Source organism: Canis aureus, chromosome 11, assembly GCF_053574225.1.
Source record: "Canis aureus isolate CA01 chromosome 11, VMU_Caureus_v.1.0, whole genome shotgun sequence".
NCBI lineage: Eukaryota > Metazoa > Chordata > Mammalia > Carnivora > Canidae > Canis > Canis aureus.
In genome coordinates, this window is record NC_135621.1 from 2,588,079 (window position 1) to 2,606,717 (window position 18,639).

Consider the following 18,639-nt stretch of genomic DNA (forward strand, 5'->3'; position numbering starts at 1 on the left):
CCGCCCCCCAAATCCCCCGGAGAGGCCGGGCCGGCGCCGGGTCTGCGGGAGGAAGCGGCCGGAGACAGCGCGATTTCACGCGGCCTCGGGGCTCGGCTTCCAGGGCAGCGTGGACGGATTACGGGGCCGGAAGGGTCCCGGGGAAACCGAGGCGCCTGAGCGTGCGGCCCGCGCCTTCCTCACAAACACTCACGGAGAAAAACATTCACATTCAGGGAGCCCCCCCCCCCCGAGTGACCCAACCGGCTGGGGAAGTTGAGTGATCTGGTTAATGGGCGCGGCCAGCTTTCAGGGGCCGGGCTTCGAGGCGCCCTCCCCGCCCCCAGCACCTTTCCCCGTCGGAGGCGCTAGGGCGTCTGCAGTCCCGGCCGCCCCTCGGCCCGGCCCCCGGGAAGGTCCGGGCGCGACCCCGGCTCGGCTCGCGTGGCCCGGGGACGAGCCCCGGCTGCAGCGCCGCCCCCCTCCCCTGCCCGGCGGGTCCCCGCCCCGGCCCGGCTCCGATTGCGCTCCGCAGCCTCCCCGCCGCCGCTGCCGGTCGCTGGCGGCTCAGGTGGCCCCGCTCGGATGTCCTAGTCGGGGCCCCGGGCCGGATCCCGCGGGGCCGCCTCCGCCTCCGCGGGCGTCATGAGGGCGACGGCGCCGCTGCAGGTGCTGGGCTTCCTGCTCAGCCTGGTCCGCGCCTCCGACGTGGGCAACTCCCAGGCAGGTAAGCGGCGCGGGCGCCGGGGGGGGGGGGGGCCCGGGCGGGGGCGGGGGGCGCTGGGACCACCCCGGCGGGGCGCTGCGGCGGGCTCGGGGCTCCCGACCCCCCACTTCTGATCTGCGTCGGGGTGGGGCCCCCCGGGACACCCCGCTCCCCTGGGCGCTGCGGGCGGGCTCGGCGCTCCCGACCCCCCACTTCTGATCTGCGTCGGGGTGGGGGCCCCCCGGGACACCCCGCTCCCCTGGGGAGCCCTGTGGGGACGGCCGTGGGGCCTCGGCTCCGCAAACGTGCGGCGGCAGTGAGGGGGGTGAGGTCCCGGAGAGTGGGGGTCCCGGCCTGTGAGCCCACCCCCTCCCTCGGTTTCGGCGCCTCCAGTTTCGTTGTTTTGCCGACAGGGCGGAGCTAGGGAGGGGTCGGAGGGGGTTGTTGTTTTCTACTCTTGGAAAAACAAGAGCCGCACCTCCTCTTCCGTGGACCTGCCCCGGGACGGGCGGAGGCGCACCTAAGGGCCAAGTACAGGTGACATCGGGGTGAGAGGCCACGCAGAGGCCGACCTCCCTCATTTCCTCAGGATAACCAAGCTGGCTGGTCCCCGGCTTGACCAACCTCTTGTTTTTTGTTTTTTTTTTTTAAATTAATTTATTTATTTATGAGAGAGAGAGAGAGAGAGAGGCAGAGACACAGGCAGAGGGAGAAGCAGGCTCCATGCACCGGGAGCCCGACGTGGGATTCGATCCCGGGTCTCCAGGATCGCGCCCTGGGCCAAAGGCAGGCGCCAAACCGCTGCGCCACCCGGGGATCCCCCAACCTCTTGTTTTTGTCAAGACCCAGATCAATTCAACTAATATTTATTGAACATCTACTACGCACAGGGTCTGGGCCAGGAGCTGTAGGGTTAGGGGCCTGCAGCCTGGACTTGTCTGTCTTTTCTCCCCCAACCCGAGACCAACAGGGCGCCTCTCCCACCTCCTGAGCTTCCAGTCTGGGAGTCCTTCCCGGACCCAGCTCCCCCCCCACCTACATTCTGCTTATTGTCTGACTCTGTCTCCTGGAGTCTAGACAACAGTCAAACTGCGCCTCTCTTCCTCCTCCCACTCCCATACCATCCGAGCCCACCCCCTTGGGGTGTCTCTGGGACCGTGGACACCTGAGGGTTCTGGTGTTGCTCGAATTGGAGGAATCCTGTTGATCTCTTCCCCTCCCCCAGACCTCAGCTTGGGATTTGGGAGGGCCAGGGCCTCTTCCCCAGAGTGGGAGTGGGAGAAACACCTGTGCTTCCCCCACAGTTGCTGGGCCTAAATTTAGACTTGGGATCTTGACTTTGAAACTCCCAGCTGGTGGGGGGGTGGAGTGGAGGGGGGGTCTGGGGACTGGAGTGGGAGGGACCAAATAGAATGACTGGGTCACTGTCCCATCCAGACCCTTGGAATCTTCAACCAGGAACCCAGGAGTCCCAGATCCTGGCCACCTTCCCTTGGGGCGACAGGAGGCAGGCATGGTTGGGTTTCTTTACCCTTTATCTGGATCCTGCAGCCTCTGGGCATCCGGCCCTGTCTCAGTCCTTCTATAGTCCCTTTGTCCTGGCTGTGATGGGGGTGGGGGCTATTGGAGAGGAGGCCTCTGGTTGAGGAGGCAACGAAGATTCCTGGTCGACCCACCCCAGTGCTCTCTACCAAAGGAGTGCCAGGCCCCTCCCTAGGCCCCTGGTCCCCGGGTACAGTGGGGCTTTTCCTTACTCTCTTCCCCCTTCCCTCCTCCCCATGCTGCCTGTTCCTCCTTAGAGGTGGTTTTCACACTCTCTTCCTGAGCAGGCCCTTTGCTCCCTGTTTGTGTAATACGGACTTTACCCTCAGGATGGCAGAGAACTGGGACCTCTAACCCTTTAGCTTTCCAGGCACAGACACAGAGTCTGCACAGACACCTAAGGCAGGTGGGATAGATGGGGCCACCTGAAATACTTCCTCATAAGGAACCCCGAGGACAGAACCAGTATAGATTTCTGGGCCAGCGGGGAGCGGTGTGCATGCTTGTCTGTGTGTGTGTGCGTGTGTGTCCCTCGTGCATGTGCACACACACACACATCACATACATATCCCACTTCTCCATGCAGAAATCTTGGCTCCTCCCTTATCTGGGGAGAGCGGTTGGCGCCTTGACTTGCAAGAGGGGGTGTCCTACCAGGAAAGGGTTTAGGGTGGGGCTGTTCCCTAAATGATTAACCTTCCTAGTTTCTTTACTTTCAGCCCCAGGACCCTAGAGTTCCCAGGCTCCTCTGGGAGCTCCCAGCCAGTTTACTCCTCTGCTGGGTCTAGCCCACCCCCTTCCTTCCCATTGTGGGGAGTGAAAGGGGATGGGAGCCCTCCAAAGTCCAGTGGTCAGACTAGGGGTGTATCTAGGAGGAGGGGTTGGAGCCTCACTAATCTCTCTTCCTCCGTTCCCACTCCCGCCTCCTACTAAACTGCCAGCGCCTCAGGGAAGGGTGGTGAGAACAGGTGGTGTCTACCCCCCACCCTCCCCCGGCCTCTGAGCGGAGGGGAGAGGGGTGGGGCTTCGGGGTCCCGCCTTTCCCTTAGCCCCTGTGTTCTCCATACTTAGAAGGGCAAGTGAACCCCCAAGACTGCCATGTTGCAAAGCTTTTTAATGAATCTTTTGACAATGAAATTGCGTGGAAGGCTTAGAATGGGGGGGGATCCTCTGCTGTTTCCCTCCAGGCTTGTCTGTATTTGCTGGAAAGTGTGATGCTGAGGAGCTGCGATGTGTTGGAATAGGGCAAGGGAACCGGGAGGCCAGAGTTGAGGAAGAGGGGGTGCGGGGTAGGCAACCAACTCCTTATCTTTCAGCTTTAAGGACAAAGCTCACATTGACCCCCTCTCCCCACCGGAGCTCCCTCTCTAGTGAGGTCACTTGTCTGAGCCCAAGGCTTAGAGGGTGGAGGGGGCGGGTGCCACTGAGGACAGGGTGTCTGGGGACTGGGTGGAGCAGCCCCCTCCTCCCAGATAGAATTGCCTCATTGTGGGCTGAAGTGTGGCCCTGGGCACTGCCCCCACCCTCTGCCCCCATCCCACCCTCGGTAGACACAATAGGGGCTGTGTGCTGGCCCCAAAGAGATATTTATTCCAGGATGGGGGTAGAGAAGTAAGTACCCTGGTTGGAGAGGGGGGAGGGAAGAGGAGGGTAACCAAGTTGTGGTCCATTCCTAACTTCCCTAGGGAGGGGGCAAAAAACCCCTACATCCTCTTTGGTTAACTCCTTAGTACCCAAAGGAGTACCTGAAAGAGGGAAACTTTTTCACCTGCCTGTGCAGAGAGATGGCGCGGGGGTTCTGGGAGAGGAGGGGGTTCGGGCTCCCTGACCGACATGGGCCTTTGTGTCTGGCTCTCGGGGTGAGGGCTGAAGTGGCGGCTTGGTGGGAGGGCGACCAGGGGGATGGCTGGGGGGGGGCGGGGAGGGGAGCTGTGTCCAGTCTCCGCCACTCTGACCCCCACTTTGAGCAGTGTGTCCCGGGACTCTGAACGGGCTGAGCGTGACCGGCGACGCTGAGAACCAATACCAGACCCTGTACAAGCTCTACGAGCGGTGCGAGGTGGTGATGGGGAACCTCGAGATCGTGCTCACAGGGCACAATGCCGACCTCTCCTTCCTGCAGGTCAGAGCGCGGACTCCCTACCTCAGGCTCCCCCCTTAATCTTCCCCACAGAGACCCCCTTTCCCTCCCCCAGGGCTACCCTCTGCTGGGGTTCAGCACGCCTAGAACCTTGGGGTTGTAAGATCCCAGCCGGGTGCTTCCGGGGCCGCGGCCGGGGCCGAGATGTGGGCCCCAGGGCCTGGTCGCCGAGGCCGGGAGCGCGGGGGCTGGCCCCGGAGGCGACGGGCTGGTGCTGTGCACCGAGGCCCACTTGGGGACTTGGGGAGGTGCTGCGGAGGGGAGGACGGGCCTGAGCGAGGACCCAGGACCGAGGACGCTCCTGGCTCGAGACCCTGAGAAGGAAAGGGGAGGCGCCTAGGATTCCCGGGCACTTGTGCGGCCTGTCTTCCTTGGCAGAAGGGACACGGCAGCGGGGCACCCGCTGCTCCCTACTTGGGAGCAGGGATTAGAAAGACTTCGGGGGGGGGGGTTAGGGATCCCCCTAGGATGGGGGGATCGAGGCCGTTTGTTCTGTTATCCCTCCCGCTGACATGACCTGTGCCACCCCAGTGGATCCGAGAAGTGACCGGCTATGTCCTGGTGGCCATGAACGAGTTCCCCACCCTGCCCCTGCCCAACCTCCGGGTGGTGCGGGGCACTCAGGTGTACGACGGGAAGTTCGCCATCTTCGTCATGCTCAACTATAACACCAACTCCAGCCATGCCCTGCGCCAGCTCCGCTTCACTCAGCTCACGGGTCAGTCCCGCGGGTGCCTCCCGGCCACCCCCAGCCAGGCCGCGGGCAGGCGCTCCCCTCCGCGGCCTTAGTCTAAAGGCTAAAGGTCCGCTCGTCCTTAAGCAAGAGAGGGAGCGGAGGCCCCTGCCCCGGGGGAGGGCCCTATGTCCCCAGCCAGAGCTGGGGCTCTGAAATCCTGTCACCTCCCCCTCACGATTACCCTCAAGCTGGGGAACTGTGGGACCACACGCCCCAGGGCTACCTCTTACCCCCCTGCCCGGTCCTTGGAAAACACACTTGGAGGAGGACCAAGGAGGTGACTGAGTCAGGGATCTCCTGGCTCTGCCTCCCCTCCCCCACCGGCTAAACCGGATCTGGACAGGTGTCTGGGAGGCCGCGTCCAGGCCTGGCCCCTCCTGCCTTACAAGGCGAGCCTTCTCCGCAGCTTGCTTTAATCAGACAGATTTGCCTGCTCCGTGTCGCCTTCTCCTGAGTCCCGGTGGCCTTCGGGGTCGGTGGGGCAGGGGGAGGCCTGCGGAGCCCTTAGCCTGTCACTGCTCTGCCCGACCTCAGAGATTCTGGCGGGGGGAGTGTATATTGAGAAGAACGACAAGCTTTGTCACATGGACACGATCGACTGGAGGGACATCGTGAGGGACCGAGACGCAGAGATAGTGGTGAAGGACAACGGCAGGAGCTGTGAGTGACGTGATCGACCGCCCCCCGCCCCGCCAGACAGAGCGGCCCTTCCCCGTCATCACCTACCCCAGTCCGAGCCCACCTGTCCTCTCAGAGAACACCTCAGAGGCCCGAGACCCCTGGGCTCCCAACCCCGGAAGCTCTATGCGAAGGAGCAGAAGACCCCGGGACCGAGGAGAGCCTCGTCCGCGGGCTCCAGGCCCCCATCTCCTCTGTGTCAACATTCCGCGCTCGGGGCCCCCTGCCCCCCATCACAGTCCGCTGCCCCCGCCCACTCACACACACATATTCCTGCTGGGTTCAGTTTGCCAAGGAGGAACCAAGTTCCCGGGGTGGGCCCGGGGTGGGCCTGGGCCGGGCTTGGCACCTTCAGCGGCCCTGCGGGCGGTGCGGAGGTGTGGCCCCACCCCTTGTTGACAGTTGCGGAGCCCCAGGGCCAGGAGGGACACTGCCAGGCCCTTTGCTTTGTGGGACTGGGGTGCCTGCGTGCTGACATCATACCCTGTTGACTCAAGCAAGCCTTTCTTAGCCCTCAACGGCCCTTTGCGTTGCTTTCTTTCCCAACCAGGTCCCCCGTGTCATGAGACCTGCAAGGGGCGATGCTGGGGTCCTAGACCAGAAGACTGCCAGACATGTGGGTTTACTCCCCTCCAAAAACCTCATACACTTTTAATATCCCTGCCCGCCCCGACCTATGTCAACACCGGGGGTAGGACAAGCCTAGACTAGAGGGCAAGAGTCAGAGCCCTGACTGCAGTGCTTCTTCTCTTTCTATAGTGACCAAGACCATCTGTGCCCCTCAGTGTAATGGTCATTGCTTTGGGCCCAACCCCAACCAGTGCTGCCATGATGAGTGTGCAGGGGGCTGCTCAGGCCCTCAGGATACAGACTGCTTTGTATGTACCACTGTTTGCCTGGTTCTGAAGTGGGGATGTGGGCTTTGGGGAGGAAGTAGGAATACTTACATAATGTGAATTTTATGAATTTCCTATGTTCCTAGGCCTGCCGACTCTTCAATGACAGCGGGGCCTGTGTGCGCCAGTGTCCACAGCCTCTGGTCTACAACAAGCTAACTTTCCAGCTGGAACCCAATCCCCACACCAAGTATCAGTATGGTGGAGTTTGTGTAGCCAGCTGTCCCCGTAAGTGTCTAAGAAGAGGAACAATGATAGTAGAGCCAGGGTTTTAGAAAAAATTTTAGGAGATATAGGGATCAAGTTGGGTGGTAGAGGATGTAGGTTGTAATCTAATCACCTCCGGTGAATCCTCTCCCCACTGTCCTGTCTACTTCCCATGATTTCTAGCAACTGCTCCTAGTTCTGCAACAAAGAGCAAAGAGCTTTTCTCAGCCATAGGACAGCGTTTAAGGAACCTTGGGTGGTGGTTTGGGACAGATCCAGCACAGAGCAGGAGGGAGCAAGGTTCAGTTGCTCGTTGGCAGTGTTCCTCTCTTGTCTCTCATGGTGCCCTCCTCTCCCTAGATAACTTTGTGGTCGATCAAACGTCTTGTGTCCGGGCCTGTCCTCCTGACAAGATGGAAGTAGATAAAAATGGACTCAAGATGTGTGAACCTTGTGGGGGGCTGTGCCCCAAAGGTGAGTAGGAGATGGTGAAGAGCTGGTGAAGAGAACTTCCTTTCCCCAGAGACCAATCAGGCTCCACCCACTGAGCCTCTTTTGTGTTTGCAGCCTGTGAGGGGACAGGCTCCGGGAGCCGCTTCCAGACTGTGGACTCGAGCAACATTGATGGATTTGTGAACTGCACCAAGATCCTGGGCAACCTGGACTTTCTGATCACTGGCCTCAATGGGTTAGACTCTGCATTCCCTCTCTAACCCCCACTCCATCCATCCTCTCACGGTTCATTGCATTTGGCTCAACCCTTCATATGTGCAGCTGATTAGGAATATGAATCACAGGGGCACCTGGGTGGCTCAGTCGGTTAAGCGTCTGACTCTTGGTTCCAGCTAAGGTCGTGATCCAGGTGTCGTGAGATCAAGCCCCGCATCCTGCTCTGTGCTTAGTGTGGAGTGTCCTTGAGATCCTCTCCCCCTGCCTCTGCTCTTCCCCCTGCTTGCTCTCTCTCTCTCTCTCAAAATAAATAAATAAAAATCATTAAAAATAAAAAAAAATAAAAGGAATATAAATCATGAAATTTTAAAGGTTACACAGTACCTGACCATTCCTAACTCTGTCTGCCACCCAGGACTTGAATCCCTTGAGACCCCCCCCCAAGGAATCTGATAACTGTCTCACTGCACGGCAGTGGACAAAGAAATTGTGTTCTCCTACTACTTTTTTTGTTTTTTGTTTTCAGATTTTATTACATCTATCTATCTATCTAACCATTTATTTGATAGAGACAAGGAGGGGGAGCTACAGAGGGAGAGGGAAAAGCAGGTTCCCCCACTGAGTAGGGAGCCCAATGTGAGACTTGATCCTGGGATCCTGGGACTGTTACCCGAGGTGAAGGCAGACAGCCAGCTGACTGAGCCACCCAGGCACCCCTTTATGTAAGAGAGAGAGGAAGAAGGACGCCCGGGTGGCTCAGCGGTTTAGCACCTGCCTTCGGCCCAGGGCGTGATTCTGGAGTCTCAGGATCAAGTCCCACCTTGGCTCCCTGCATGGAGCCTGCTTCTCCCTCTGCCTGTGTCTCTGCCTCTCTCTCTCTGTGTCTCTCATGAATAAATTTTTTAAAATCCTTTAAAAAAGAGCGAGGGAGAGAGGGAATCCCAAGTGGGGCCATGTCAGGAGCACAGCCCCAGGTGGAGGACCCTGAGATCATGACCTGAGCCGAAATCAGTCCAATGCCTAATGGACTGAGCCACCCAGGCGCCCCTTAAGATTTTTATCTTTAAGTTATCTCTATACCCAACGTGGGGCTTGAACTCAACCCTGAGACCACGAGTCGCATGCACCACTACTGAGCCAGCCAAGTGCCCCTGCCCGAATCAACTTACTTTAAGAAAGATTTTATTTATACACACACACACACACACACACGTGTGCACGCTTGTGCACGTGTGCGGGTGTGCAAGTTGGCGAAGAAGCACATGGGGAGGGAGAAGAAGGGGGAAAGAATCTCAAGCAGATTCCACGCTGAGCACAGAGCTGGCCTGGGGCTCCATCCCATGACCCTGGGATCAGGACCCCAGCTAAAACCAAGACTTGGATGCTCAGCCGACAGCCACTCAGGCGCCCCCTGAATCAATTTTTAAAAAAAATTTTATTGATTTATTCATCAGACACAGAGAGAGAGAGAGGCAGAGACACAGGCAGAGGGAGAAGCAGGCCCCATGCAGGGAGCCCGATGTGGGTCTCATCCTGGGACTCCAGGATCACTCCCTGAGCCAAAGGCAGAGGCCCAACTGCTGAGCCACCCAGGCATCCCCTGAATCAATTTTTCGATGAGAGTTGCCACATGATGATTTTTTAACTCCATTATTCCTTTCGCATTTATTTGTCGGCATTTTAGTGTTAGGAACAGTTTTCCTTTCCCATTGATTGATTGATTGGTACCTATTTCACTCAGTCCTTTATGATCTTTTACAGTTATTATTTTGGTGTTGATTTGTCTCTGTTCTGGCCACTGGGGGCTTCTTCAAGCCGGATCCCAGATTCTTTGTACCCTTCATTCTCTGAGCACTTCCTTTTTTGCATAAGATGCTATAAACTCATGTTATATTTCTCCCGCCCTACTCATTTCTCCAAGGAGCCCTGTTTCCTTTTAGTGGAGGATGGTATTAGAATGAAGTTCTGGGCAGCCCGGGTGGCTCAGTGGTTTAGCGCCACCTTCAGCCCAGGGAGTGATCCTGGAGACCCGGGATAGTCTCACGTCGGGCTCCCCGCAGGGAGCCTGCTTCTCCCTCTGCCTGTGTCTCTGCCCCCTCTCTCTCTATGTGTCTCTTATGAATAAATAAATAAAATCTTAAAAAGGAAAAAAGAAAGAAAAAAGAAACTTAAGTTCTGAGGCTAGGTGTGACTGGGTTGTACCTGTATCTCGTTGACTGGTTTTGACTGTTCTCTCCAGAGACCCCTGGCACAAGATCCCTGCCTTGGACCCTGAGAAGCTCAATGTCTTCCGGACAGTACGGGAGATCACAGGTGAGTGGGAAGAGAGGCTGCTACCCTTTCTGAGAGAAATGAGTGAACCACTGACACAAATTGGTGTATAACTAGTTACAAAATCATGTCCCAAGTGATGGGAGAGGGGCCACTAGAACCTGAGAAGGCAAGAAGGGAAGACTCCTTCCCCGCTGACGCGCCTCTCTCCAACCCGTCAGGTTACCTGAACATCCAGTCCTGGCCTCCCCACATGCACAACTTCAGTGTCTTTTCCAACCTGACAACCATTGGGGGCAGAAGCCTATACAAGTGAGTAGTTAGGAGTGTGGTGGTGGTAGTACCTCCAGGCAATGAACCCTGTTTCTTAGGCATCTTTGAGTGAAGCACACGTGTTGTCTCAGCATGCCCAAAGGGCTGAGAGTTGGAAGGGGAATCTCTCTTCCCGGTCTGACTGGCCCAGAGCACATTGGTTAAATGAAAAGGAATCCACTGCATGGTCATTTTCCCCTGTGTAATCTCCCTTCTTACCCCGTTTCCTTGTTCTCAGCCGGGGTTTCTCTTTGCTGATCATGAAGAACTTGAATATAACATCTTTGGGCCTCCGATCTTTGAAAGAAATTAGTGCTGGGCGTATCTACATAAGTGCCAACAAGCAACTCTGCTACCACCATTCTCTGAACTGGACCAGGCTGCTTCGGGGGCCTCCAGAAGAGAGGCTGGACATCAAGCATAATCGGCCCCGCAGAGACTGCGGTGAGGGGAAGGGCCCAGAGGGTGGCCGGGAAAAAGAAGTCAGGGAGGAGAGGGTACAGTGTGTAAAAACTGTTCTGCTCAGGAGTAGGGATCAGAGGGTAGAGCCAAGGAGAGGGGTGTGTTAGGCTGGAGGCACTTAAGAGGAAGAGCTCAGCAGAAGGCACGTGAGGAGAGCTGACTCCTCCTGTCTCACCCCTTCCTTCCCAGTGGCAGAGGGCAAAGTGTGTGATCCCCTGTGCTCCTCTGGGGGATGCTGGGGCCCAGGTCCTGGTCAGTGCCTGTCCTGTCGAAACTACAGCCGAGGAGGTGTCTGTGTGACCCACTGCAACTTTCTAAATGGGTAACACTGAGGGGAGAGAGAGGCACGAAGGGGTGGGAGGATGGGGCCCTGGGATGGATGCAGCTATTCAGCTGGTACCTGAAAGCCTTTAGTCCACTTTCTTCCTTTTTTAAAAAATAATTATTTTAGAGGGCGGGGAGGGGTAGAGGGAGAGGGAGAGAGAACCCCAAGCTGACTCAAGCCCCGATGAGAGGCTTGATCTCACAACCCTGAGCTCACAACTGGACTCGAAACCAAGAGTTGGATGCTTAATTGACTGCATCACCTAGGCGCCCCTAGACAAGTTTCTGCATATGCCTGGGTGGGATCGAGCAAGGGGACCCTGTGGTTGGACATAAAGGTCAGGACTTATAAGTGACCCCTTCCCTTTACCCCCCACTGCAGGGAGCCTCGTGAGTTTGCCCATGAAGCTGAATGCTTCTCCTGCCACCCGGAGTGCCAACCCATGGAGGGGACTGCCACATGCAATGGCTCGGTACAGTAGCAACACCAGGATCTCTAAGGGAGGAAGAGCATGGGCAGTACTAGAAGGTCTTGAGAATGATAATGGCCAAATCACAAGGCCAGCACAAGGAGGCCAGATAACCCTAGGGTCTGTGGATGGAGCATCCTGAATCGCTGCGTTGGTCCTTGCTGGGAGGGGTGAAGTTGGCCTTGGGATCCCATTCTTCCCAACCTTCTCTTCCACCCAGGGCTCTGATGCCTGTGCTCAGTGTGCCCATTTTCGAGATGGGCCGCACTGTGTGAGCAGCTGCCCCAATGGAGTCCTCGGTGCCAAGGGCCCCATCTACAAGTACCCAGACACTCACAATGAATGTCGGCCCTGCCACGAGAATTGCACCCAGGGGTCAGTGATGGGATAATAATGGGGGAGGGGGAAAACAAAACTAGGGGGAAATTAGAGGGTAAAGGGGACCTGAGAGAAGAAAGGAACTGTGATTTTAAGAATCACGCCAAGCTGTATGGTGAAGAATTGGAGAAAAAGAATCTCAATAACAGCACAAAATTATACCACAGTTTTGAGAACCTGAAATAACCCCAGCTTGGGGGAATTTCATTCAAGAGAGGGACTAGGGGAGAGTTGGCAAGCTAGAGAGGGGGGCTGTGGCTGTGTCTTATGATTAGGGCTCCAGGATGGGATACCATGGTAGGGTCTGAAACAGTGTCGTGTGTTGAGGCTGGTGGGATTGAGCTTGCTATGGGGGTCTCCCAAGCTCCCATTTAAGGAGGTGACTTTCTTCTCTAGGTGTAAGGGACCAGAGCTACAAGACTGTTTAGGTCAAACACTGGCACTGATCAGGTATGATGGGCTTGGAGATTTTAGCAGCTGGGGGTATTTGGGAGAGAAGCTAGGGAAGGGGCAGTTACCTGCTGGGAAGAGGGTCTCTATTCATTCTGTCTTTTTTTTTTTTTTTTTTTTTAAGATTTTACTTATTTATTCATGAGAGACACAGAGAGAGGCAGAGACACAGGCAGAGGGAGAAGCAGGCTTCATGCAGGGAGCCCGATGCAGGGACTTGATCCCAGGACCCCAGGATCATGACCTGAGCTGAAGGCAGACCCAACCACTGAGCCACCCAGGCACCCCCCATTCTGTCCTTCTATATACACCAGTATCCCTGGACTTGGAGACACAAGAATCCAGGCTAATCCGGACTGCCCATCCTAAAATTAATTTGTAGTATCCTCAGGAGGTGCAGATGTAGTTTAACCCTTTCAATGCTCAATAATATGTGTGTATGTGAATGTTAACTTCTTGCCCCAGATCTGTACTATACCTTTCATGTAGGCGTAGATGACATTTTTAAGGGAGGTGTAGACCCAGGGTAATGCTGGACTTCTCTATCCCACAGCAAAACCCATCTGGCAGTGGGCTTAACAGTGGTAGTGGGATTGGCAGTGATTTTCCTGATCCTGGGAGGCACTTTACTCTATTGGCGTGGGCGCCGGATTCAGAATAAGAGGGCTATGCGGCGCTACTTGGAACGGGGTGAGGTGAGTGCCTAGCTTACTTACTTACTTACCTACTAAGAGCCTCCTCCTTTCCCAGAGATTTGATCCCTTTCTTCAAGGAGGTGGTATGGTCCATTAGAAAGAACTCTGGCCAGAGAAACGGGAATCCTGCATTCTGGTCCTGATTTTGCCATTAATTTCCCACATGACTGTGAAGAAGTTACTTTCCTTCTCTGTGCCTCATTGTATGCTCGTAGATGGAAAAAAATAATAACATTTATCCTTATAGGATGGCTATAAGGATGAAATGGAATGATGTACATGAAGGTGATTTGAAAAGCATAGAGAATTGTATAAAAGTATTCAGGGTGGTAACGTTACCAGCTCTGCCCCCTTCCTCCCATCAAAGGGGAAACCCAACTCTTGATTCCTGTTGTCATGAACACAGACCTTAGGGTCTCTTACTCCCCAGTATGCCTGCAATGACTTTTAAGACTAAAGACAATTCTTCCTGTTCCCACTGCTCTGGGCATCCACTTATAGATAGAGGGTGCGAGTGGGACATGGGAATGGACTTTCCTGAGTATTTTCTTCCCTTCTTCTCCTCAGAGCATAGAGCCTCTGGATCCCAGTGAGAAGGCTAACAAAGTCTTGGCCAGAATCTTCAAAGAAACAGAGCTGAGGAAGCTTAAAGTCCTTGGCTCAGGCGTCTTTGGAACCGTGCACAAAGTGAGTGGAGGAGGAGGAGGAGAAAGGTTCTAGGATGAAGGAGAGAAAGATTTAGGGAAAGGGCCAGCCCGGGGAGAATGACCTTAGGCTGACTCCTGCCCAACACTTCCCAGGGAGTATGGATTCCTGAGGGTGAATCAATCAAGATTCCAGTCTGCATTAAAGTCATCGAGGACAAGAGTGGACGGCAGAGTTTTCAAGATGTGACGGATGTAAGTGAAAGAAGGGTATTCTGTATGCCACTAGGAGAGAGGCCAATAGTAGGTAGGATTTTGTAGCAGCATGGTCCTGTGTTAGCAGATACTGTCGGCCTCACTGATGTCCCTGAATGTTGGGCTAGCCCTCTGGATGTACATGGACTTTCTCGATCCTTGGATAACCCCTCCTGTGTCTCGTAGCATATGCTGGCCATTGGCAGCCTAGACCATGCCCACATTGTACGGCTGCTGGGACTGTGCCCAGGGTCATCTCTGCAGCTCGTCACTCAGTACTTGCCTCTGGGTTCCCTGCTGGATCATGTGAGACAACACCGTGGAGCACTGGGGCCCCAGCTGCTGCTCAATTGGGGAGTACAGATTGCCAAGGTGAGAGGAACCTGGCTGGTGGCTGGCAGGGAGGTTGAAGTTCTGAGAGGTGCCCTTAGGGTTTGGGAGGATTCTGGATCTCAAGGATCAGTTCCACCCAACTTTGAGAATACGTCCTTCCTCTGTAGGGGATGTACTACCTTGAGGAGCATGGTATGGTGCATAGGAACCTGGCGGCCCGAAATGTGCTACTGAAGTCACCAAGTCAGGTCCAGGTGGCAGATTTTGGGGTGGCTGACCTGCTGCCCCCCGATGATAAGCAACTACTACACAGTGAGGCCAAGGTGAGGTGACACAAAGGGCTGGGTAAGGAGGTGGGGGTGGAGTGAAGCATGGGAGTAGAGAGCAGTCAGTGGTCTCCTTCAGAGGCAAATGGATGCTGCACAGTACATTTGAGGAGAGGAACCTGGAGATGGAAATTCAAGTTCAGAAAGCAACAAAGAAAGGAATGAGAGAGAACTTGGGGCAGAGAAGTGGTGAGAAAATTTGTGGAAGTCAACTGATGACACTTTTGCCTTTAAATCCCCAGACTCCAATTAAGTGGATGGCCCTGGAGAGTATCCACTTTGGAAAATACACACATCAGAGTGACGTCTGGAGTTATGGTCAGTCCCTTTGGATACCCTCCATACTGTCACTGGTCCAAATTCCATAGTTGCCTTTTGAGAGACCCCCTTTTCAGAATTTCTGAGCCCTTCAGATCCTTGTGTGAGATCAAGTTCTGCTTTCCCTTCATCTTCATGCCCATGTCTATTATTTTGCCATCAACTAGTCATATCTTCCTCTACCAGGAGTGACAGTTTGGGAGCTGATGACCTTTGGGGCAGAGCCCTATGCTGGGCTACGATTGGCCGAAGTACCAGATCTGCTAGAGAAGGGGGAGCGATTGGCACAGCCCCAGATCTGTACCATTGATGTCTACATGGTCATGGTCAAGTGTGAGTTACTTGCTGATCCCAGCCATTTTCTCTTTCTTTCTCTTTATTTCTTTCTTTAAATAATTAATTTATTTGAGAGAAAGATCGAGAGAGCAGGGAGAGGGGCAGAGGGAGAGGAAGAGAGTCCTAAGCAGACTCTGCACTATGCAAGGAGCCTGATTCAGGACTCAATCTCATGACCTGAGCCAAAACCAAGAGTCAGATGCTTAACTGCACCACCTGGGTGCCCCCCAGCCATTTTCTAACTGCTTTCCCTCCCTACTCTACTCCCCTCTTATGGCTCTGCTTCCTACATCTTGCCACCAGGCTGGATGATTGATGAGAACATCCGTCCAACCTTTAAAGAACTAGCCAATGAGTTCACCAGGATGGCCCGAGACCCCCCACGGTATCTGGTCATAAAGGTGAGTAGTGGTTAGGAGTTGTCAAGGAGATCTAGAGGAAGGGGGACTTGGCTGGAACTAGGATCCATCTTAACAATCACCTGCCCCTACAGAGAGAGAGTGGGCCTGGAATTCCCCCCGGGGCAGAGCCCCCTGCTCTGACAAACAAGGAACTGGAGGAGGTGGAGCTGGAGCCAGAACTGGAGCTAGATCTGGACTTGGAGACGGAGGAGGATGGCCTGACGGCCACACTAAACTCTGCCCTCGGTTTGCCAGTTGGAACACTTAATCGGCCCCGTGGGGTAAGGCATTTCCCAGTTTTAAGACTCTGCACCCTGAGCCCTCTATCTACCTAGACCCTCATGAACCCCACTGATGCCCAGATTAACTACTTAAAAGCCCCTAGGGTGAGTAGATTTCTCCCTTAATCTAAACCTTCACTTTTTTCATCCTAGAGCCAGAGCCTCTTAAGCCCATCATCTGGATATATGCCTATGAACCAGGGTAACCTTGGGGACACCTGCCAGGTAATGTCTGTCTCTTTAAGGGGCTGCTGAGAAGCTGGGTGGCAGTTTCTTAGAATCCATAGGGCCATGTGGGAGGCTTTAGAAATCCTTGAGGTTTAACCAGTGCCCCACAAAAAAGAAGGCATCGAACAACCCAGTCTCTTAAAGGAATACCAATTTTTCCTTCGTCTCTGTATAAATTTCCATGTATTACTTTCCTCCTTTAGGAGTCTGCCATTTGTGGGACTGGTGAGCGGTGCCCCCGTCCAGCCTCTTTGCACCCAATGCCACGGGGACGCCTGGCATCAGAGTCCTCAGAGGGCCATGTGACAGGGTCCGAGGCTGAGCTCCAGGAGAAGGCATCAATGTGTAGAAGCCGGAGCCGGAGCCCACGGCCACGAGGAGACAGTGCCTACCATTCCCAGCGCCACAGCCTGCTCACTCCTGTCACCCCACTCTCCCCACCAGGGTTGGAGGAAGAGGATGTCAATGGATATGTCATGCCAGATGCACACCTCAAAGGTGACTGACTCTTCCTAGAAATCTTTCTCTGATCCCTGCCCCCAGGCTCCTCGTCATCCTTTTGTCTTCTCTGATCTAATCCCTCCCTTTGCATAATTTCCTCTTTCCCCCAGTTCCCACCAGCTACTACCATGTTCTCCACATACCTACCCTCTCTTCTCAACCCTTAGGTACTCCCTCCTCCCGGGAAGGCACCCTTTCTTCAGTGGGCATCAGTTCTGTCCTGGGTACTGAAGAAGAGGAGGAAGATGAGGAGTATGAATACATGAACCGGAGGAGAAGACACAGTCCACCTCGTCACCCTAGGCCCAGTTCTCTCGAGGAGCTGGGTTATGAGTACATGGATGTGGGATCAGACCTCAGCGCTTCCCTGGGCAGCACACAGAGTTGCCCACTCAATCCTGTGCCCCTCATGCCCGCTGCTGGCACAACCCCAGATGAGGACTATGAATATATGAATCGGCGACATGCTGGAGGAGCTCCTGGGGGAGACTATGCAGCCATGGGGGCCTGCCCAGCCGCTGAGCAAGGGTATGAAGAGATGAGAGCTTTCCAGGGGCCTGGAAACCATGCTCCGCATGTCCACTGTGCCCGCCTCAAACCTCTACGTAGTTTAGAAGCCACTGACTCCGCTTTCGATAATCCTGATTACTGGCATAGCAGGCTTTTCCCCAAGGCTGATGCTCAGAGAACATAACCCCTGCTCCCTGAAGTACTCAGGGAGCATTTCATGGCAGCTAGTGCCTCTAGAGGGTACCCCTCATCTCCCTAGTCCCTTCCTCACAGGTCTCAGTCCTATTTCCCCAGCCCTAGACAATTCCATTCAACCTTTGGAGGCTTTTAAACACTTTGACACAAAATTCTTGATATGTAGCCAGCTGTGCACTTTCTTCTCTTTCCCAATCCCAGGAAAGGAGATTTTCCCTATTTTGTGTGCTTTCCTAAACCCATTCGTCAGCTTCCTCAGGGGGACTCCCTGGAGATATGAAGGATTACTCCCTTGTCCCTTTCTCTTAGACTCTGACTTGTTGAGATTAGTCTTTAAAGTGTGCTTTTGTTTCCCATCAGACTCCTAAGAAAGAGGAAAATGGGGGTAACGTGCCAGGGGCAAGTAAACTTTAGGCTTATGACTCAACCCTCTAGGAAGAATGGAAAGCTTCGAATCTTAAGTGAAGAGAGAGGTTGGGTATAGATATTAATGAGTACTATTAATTGAGTATTTACTATGCCAGCCATCATGCTAAAGTTTACCTATGTTATCTCTGTTATCTCATCTAATCCCTACAACAATTCTGTGAGCTAGGTATTAGCCCATTTCACAAATAAAGAACCTGTGCCTTAAAAAGATTAAGTAAATTAAGTGGCAGGTCCAGGATTCAGTATCTTACAATGCAGGTTTTCTTACTGTAAGGTATCAAGGAAAACTGATAAAAGTCAGAGTCCTTGTAAGGGGCATGGTCTTCTTGTTTTTGCACTGAATCAAGCCTAACCTCCAACAACCACAGCCTCCTCCTACACCCAGACTTCTCATCTCAGGTCTCAGGAAGTAGGGGGAAGGAGGTGGTCGGATGGAAAAAATAACTGGACATTTTTGTGTAAACCATAACCTGTATGTGCTGTAAATGGTCTCTTCTTACCCAAGGGACAGCCTCACAAGGGTCGCAAGAGCCACTTTTAGGGTCTGTTCTCATCCAGTAGTGGGAAGCTTCCAGCTGGGATAGAAAGAGGACCCAGCTTCAGGCCTCTGTCTCCTTGGATGGGAAATGGAGTATGTTGTATCACTGAAGATTTTTATTTTGTTTTTATACACACCTGAATAAAAATGCCGGTTTTCAGCTTCCTGTGTGTCAGATGTAAACCTTTATAGTGTGGAAGGCAGATCACCCCTTTGCTCCTCCGCAGTGCATGGCCATTTAGCTTCTGACAGTCTGTACCTTGCAGCTTCTCCAGCCCCACTTTTCTTTGTATTCTCAGAAGACCAGCATAGTACACACACAGTTCCTTCTCCTTTAAGGCTTTTACTAGGAATCTTTTTTTTTTTTTTAAGATTTTATTTATTGGGATCCCTGGGTGGCGCAGCGGTTTGGCGCCTGTCTTTGGCCCA

The 18,639-nt window shown here is 54.3% G+C and overlaps 1 protein-coding gene across 1 annotated transcript; it reads left to right on the plus strand.

Moving 5' to 3' along the window:
* Positions 1-523: 523 nt before the first annotated feature.
* On the plus strand, positions 524-18,374 carry ERBB3 (erb-b2 receptor tyrosine kinase 3). Its single transcript, XM_077913329.1, has 28 exons — positions 524-706; positions 4,198-4,349; positions 4,899-5,085; positions 5,638-5,763; positions 6,332-6,397; positions 6,541-6,659; positions 6,764-6,905; positions 7,245-7,358; positions 7,452-7,572; positions 9,793-9,866; positions 10,046-10,136; positions 10,375-10,580; positions 10,788-10,920; positions 11,305-11,395; positions 11,613-11,767; positions 12,167-12,220; positions 12,774-12,915; positions 13,483-13,602; positions 13,716-13,814; positions 14,001-14,186; positions 14,315-14,470; positions 14,716-14,791; positions 14,978-15,124; positions 15,431-15,528; positions 15,621-15,809; positions 15,963-16,034; positions 16,241-16,535; positions 16,706-18,374. Exons 1-28 carry the CDS (start codon positions 625-627, stop codon positions 17,230-17,232), a joined length of 4,020 nt encoding a protein of 1,339 aa, XP_077769455.1. The 5' UTR covers positions 524-624; the 3' UTR covers positions 17,233-18,374.
* Positions 18,375-18,639: the final 265 nt, after the last annotated feature.

Bases quoted from the DNA above. Each gene is read 5' to 3' on its own strand.
- ERBB3 (XM_077913329.1), top strand. From the start codon at position 625: ATGAGGGCGACGGCGCCGCTGCAGGTGCTGGGCTTCCTGCTCAGCCTG. The intron at 12,916-13,482 runs GTGAGTGCCTAG...TCTTCTCCTCAG, and splicing joins GCTACTTGGAACGGGGTGAG to AGCATAGAGCCTCTGGATCC. The intron at 15,810-15,962 runs GTAAGGCATTTC...TTTTCATCCTAG, and splicing joins CACTTAATCGGCCCCGTGGG to AGCCAGAGCCTCTTAAGCCC.